The 5,193-nt window shown below is 35.7% G+C and overlaps 1 protein-coding gene across 1 annotated transcript; it reads right to left on the bottom strand.

Moving 5' to 3' along the window:
* Positions 1-535: 535 nt before the first annotated feature.
* Positions 536-4,363, bottom strand: LOC140321270 (dynein axonemal heavy chain 11-like; the record flags this gene model as incomplete). Its single annotated transcript, XM_072398089.1, has 5 exons — positions 4,179-4,363; positions 3,135-3,257; positions 1,736-1,960; positions 1,298-1,389; positions 536-662 (listed from the first exon to the last, which is right to left on the bottom strand). Coding segments are annotated over exons 1-5 (678 nt in total), but the record flags the coding sequence as incomplete, so codon positions are not given.
* Positions 4,364-5,193: the final 830 nt, after the last annotated feature.

Below are 5,193 nucleotides of genomic sequence, written 5' to 3'. Positions count from 1 at the left end.
TATTTTAAACCTCTTGCAGGGAAAAAGGTGATAAAGAGACGTTTCTTGTCTTTTTATGCTGACTGCAAACTTTAATACTTCCTAAATATTTTCTTAGTCCCAGGATAAAGAAGGGTTTGTAATGTGGATGCAGGGCAAAGATATACCCCTCACGGTTCCAATTTTTGTGCAGGGATTTTAGTCCAGGGATTTTAATAAAAGTCCAGGGATTTTAATAAAAGTCTAAGGTCATGCAGACCCACTGTATATTTTGATATTTGTCCTATTATATAAATAAATATAGATATATATATATATAATTATTTTTTTTAACATACAATAATTTTGAAATCATAAGTTTAATCATTAATCATTGTCTGGTTGTATTCAACCCACTGACCAATCACCTCTGGCAACTCCTGGTCAAGCACTAGGACAAAAGATGCAATTGGAGCAGACTGCATTTTCATGCAGCTGTGAGACCAACATCACAACTATCCATGTGAATAAGTCTTAAGGAAAATCAAATCCCTTAGTCAAGTTCTAAGTACTGTACCTGCTTGGGCTGGGTTCCCTTGGACAGGATGTCCAGCAGGTCTGCAGAAGACACAAAATAGAAACGGGGAAAAGCCAGGCGCTTTGTTTCCAAATACTGAGAAAGAGCCTTTTCACACAGAGAGAGCCTAAAAACAGGCATAACAAAGCAATCATTACCAAATGACATAAACATTACACAAAGTGAACTAAAAATACAATACATAGAGATAGCGAATTTCAAACATTAGTTCTAGTAAAAATATGAATACATGAACAGGAAGATATAGGTTTTATTTAGGTAAATATAGATGATGGAAAAGGAAAATACTTGGAATGTATATAATATATAAAGGATCTTCTTGCTTTCAGTTAAGTACTTCTACCAAAAATTGCAATAAATAGAAAATTTCCCACCACCCATGAAAGAAAATCTTGCACGCTTCCTAATCCTTCACAACACCCTTTGACTACACATACACTTTACAATTTTACTTACCTCTTAATTCTTATCCCTAAAATCTATAGCTCCCCTGAGCCAACAGCAATAAAATTGATATACATTGGTGTTCTGTTTAGATTAGCAGTGGTTGGTCTCAAATGTAGTGACATGCTATAAATGCTGAGCCATTTTTGTATTCTTATTCTGGAGTTGATCCTATATATTGAGAGTGACCCTACATTTTTTTATTCCTAAATATCTTTTATTGGAGTATACTTGGCTATATCCTTTATACCTTTACCAATAAGTTGTTGAAGCACTGTGTTCATGAAACTAATGTACCTCTGCTGGAGCTCATCTAGTGTTTCATAAAGTCTGGGCCTGTTTGTTGCATCCAAAACATTTCTGATTTTCTCAGTTTCAAACATTAATTCCTGTGTAAAAAGAAAGGGTACTGAAACATTTAAAAGAGCATTACTTATATCTAAATATATAGTTACAATAAAGCAGTGCAAATTTATTTTTACTGCAGGAAATATAATTTATATTCCCTTAAATGGAAAATATTTTCAAGCAAACCTGTACTGACATCTTCAAGTAAGGCTGTAGAAAGGGCAAAAATATCAGTTGTGTGCCAACGCAGCACCCTAAAAACCTGTTTGTCTAGGTTTGGGGCACAGGTAAATGCCCTCCCAAAGGCAGTGCCTCCTAACTGACCAACCAGCTGGCAGGTTTCAGTGCTGTGTAGTACCAGTAACTACAATTAGTATTTCAGATTACCTTAAAGTCTGCGTCCACTCCATCAAACCGCTTAGCGTCATCTGGTAACTGGTTTCTAATATCCTCAGAGCCAATAAATATGCTTTCTAGATGAGACCACGTCCGCTGAACTTCCATCCAAATGTAAATGACTGAGTCGGCCAGGTTTAACCTCTTCTGCCAGCTTGATACTTGTTCAATAAAATATTCAACATACTTGCTTTGCATAATGGCCTGCAACTGAACCTAAAGTAGAATGCAGAACACATGATGAACAACAGATAAAACACATCAGCATTCATATTTTCTCAGGTCTTAATCTCAAGACAGCGAACAACTCTCTATGAAAGCAACTGGTGGCCTCAAATTTACAGCAAGAATAACCTGACCTACATTTATGAATCATTTATCACTCTACACTATGCATCCCTCTGCCGCTTGTAAAATGTTGTGTGCAAAATAGTCATAAACCTCAACTAACAAAAAGAAAAGCTGCCGTAATATATGCATACTTTAGGTGCTTTGTGGGTGCAGTCCATAGGAAAAAAGCACTGCTTGCTGCAGTTTCTTGCAAAACCCATGTTTAATGGTAAAGCATGTAATGTGCACCTAAGCTGCACAAGGAATCTACCATGCACCACACCAGTAAAGTCACCCAAGTTTTCAAACTGCAACCTAGGTTGCCTATATCCACTCCCAGAAGAGGCATAGCAGATGATACATAAGATAAATAAGAAATAAGAAACAAGTAAAAGGAAAGGGGTTTGAAAAAAAAATTGTTCAGTTATAGATTTATTAATCTTTTTTAACAATATTAATAATTTAGTATTACCTACCTCTATCCCTGAGCAACATATAATTCTTTGGTGGTTCCGATCACCTAACTCTATACATGTGCAACATATAATATAATATTAGTAGTTCGGACCATCCCATCTCTATTTAGGAGTAGCTTAAACTCCTATTCATTAAATTCATATTTGTCAGGGTCAGTGTAGATGCAGGGAGAAGTCTTGCATATCCCATATAAAAAGTGAGATTACCCTTTAGCAATTAAGGTGATACTGTCACCAAAGTAAAGATACAAAAAGTACAGATGGCCAAGAACAAAAAGTACAGATGGCCAAGAACAGACATTTATGTTGGTTTCACAATATTAGGATGTATTATAAGGTCTTAGGTTTTCACCAGCATGAATACATTTTCTTACTGACATCAACAACGAAGAATCTGATAAGGTTTTCAACCGTTTTTTTTATCTGCAGCAATTTCCTTACAGATACATAACTGTTGCACATATGAAAAAGAATATCTCAGATATTTATTGAAATATTTCAGATTTTTTTAATTTCTGTGCATGTACAGGTCAAAACACTCTGTCTGGTTATCTTTCCAAACAAGAGAAAACTTTGAGACTAACCTGGTTGCTATCCAAAGTTTCAAAGAGCTGCTCATCTGTTTTTATTAGCGGTGTTCCTGTTCGATAGTGCTGCTCATAGGAGAACTCCAGGTTAGTCCAAGTCTGGTTTATTTCTGTAAGAATCTAAGAAAATGTTATTATGTTATTCAAGTGAACCAAGAAAATGTCTCTCCTACAGTAGCGACCTGTAAAAATAACAAACAAAAGAAAAACAAATAGTGCAGATAAAACACGATATATAGAAAACTTTAGATAACAAGAATACAGTATGGGTAAAATCTTCTTACTATATGATTTTATGTTTCACACCTGGCTAGTGAAGAGAATAAAAAATGCCCCTCTGCACATAGTAGTGGCTTTACTTAATGGATAGCCAAGTGTTGGATAGAAATGTTGCACATCCTATCAAACAACTGAACTTTTGAATGGAAAATATGGGATACTGTAAGACTGAGGTTTTCCCATGTAAAATGACAGCCATTTACCTTCTAGACCACCAAAAGCTACAAAACTTAAGGACGCTCTGATTTGCAAAAATAATTTCTACTAAAAAGACAAAAAACTTTGTCTTGTACCTTCCTTTGCCTCCTAATTAGTCCATTAAAGTGATAGGAGACCAAATGTAAGGTGTGGAAATAGTTGGGGTCAAATGTTTGCTTCGTACCTAATGTTAGTATTTGCATAATAGAACACCCTTGTTTTCTGGGGTTCTTTGGAATACAACCAAGGCGATGTGCAGGCACTGTTGGGTACAATAACTAAGATTTAGCTGGAAGGTACTCTTATATTTTTTGTTGTAAAGAGCAAGTGCACTGAAAGCTACTGTACAACTTAAGTTCAAGAAACCTGAAGAAATATCCAACTTTCAAAAGGCATTTGATGCAAATTTAACCAGTAGTATGTGGTTTGTTTTTGCAACAGACAGATGCCAAACACACAAAAACAAGTTACATACACAATCCCCATGTACAGTTATATACGAGTCTATAAACACTGTGAAACCCCATGACCTTTGCAATAGGATATATCAAGTTAAAGACTTACTTTCTCAGTGCCCATTTCTTTAACAGCTTTGTCCACAATGTTCCGGACCTCATCCTCCAACTTATGTAGCCGTAGTGCAAGAAGATCTGATAGAGTGGTTTCCTCAGACATTGTAAATTGTACCTTACCAGGAGAAATGTGAAAGGATCATTTGTAAAGGCCCCATTCTGGGTGTAACTACAGACATACAGGTAAATTAGTTTAATCAAGATTTATCACTATTTATTTCAGCAAAACTTCCTAAAACCGTTTGCAAAAAAACGCCAATGTGAAGTGTTGTTTTTCGAAAGATTGATTGCTAAAACTGCATTTTGAGATGTGTGGTTAGTTTACTGTTTGATCTGATACACTTCGGATCTGAATACTTACCTGCCCCCATTCCATTCCACGCACAGCCATCTTCTTCCTTCTTTTCTTCTGTATTTTCTATCTTCTATATCTAGCTATCTTGACAGATTCAATTACAAAGGTTGTAAAATCAGCAATTAGAGGAATTTGCCTGATTCCACAATAGGAGTACAGAAATATGCAGAGTGCCATTAACTGGGGAGTATATGGGTGGAACAAGCAGCTGCCCAGGACCACAGACTTTAAGGGAGCCAATGGGAATACTGGAAATTATTCTGCACTTCTAGCTCTTCATTGAGGATCAGTTTAAGCTTTAAAAGCCCTTAGAAAATTTTTCACAATGTGATCAGCAGTTAAAACCTTTGTATTGTATTGTATAAAGTTTTCCTTTAGGGCCTAATTTTGCCATCAACCAATTTACACACGTATAAATAGGTATTTATTAGGTATAGGTATTCAAGTGATTGGAAATCCTAAAATGATGCACTCATTTTTAGAATTCTGCCCTTCTTGTTTTCCCAGATAAAAAGCAATATTAATTATGACTGGATGCACCTGATAATTTGCACACACAATACAGCTTGTGCAGGTGGAATCAATATTTACCAACATTTCTGATCTCTCTCTTACAATTGGTGGGATGCTAAATATCCTTAACAAATTTGAT

Source organism: Pyxicephalus adspersus, unplaced genomic scaffold, assembly GCF_032062135.1.
Source record: "Pyxicephalus adspersus unplaced genomic scaffold, UCB_Pads_2.0 Sca1772, whole genome shotgun sequence".
Taxonomy (NCBI): Eukaryota; Metazoa; Chordata; class Amphibia; order Anura; family Pyxicephalidae; genus Pyxicephalus; species Pyxicephalus adspersus.
Note: the sequence above shows the minus strand (reverse complement) of the source record. Positions and strands in the feature narration are given on the sequence as shown.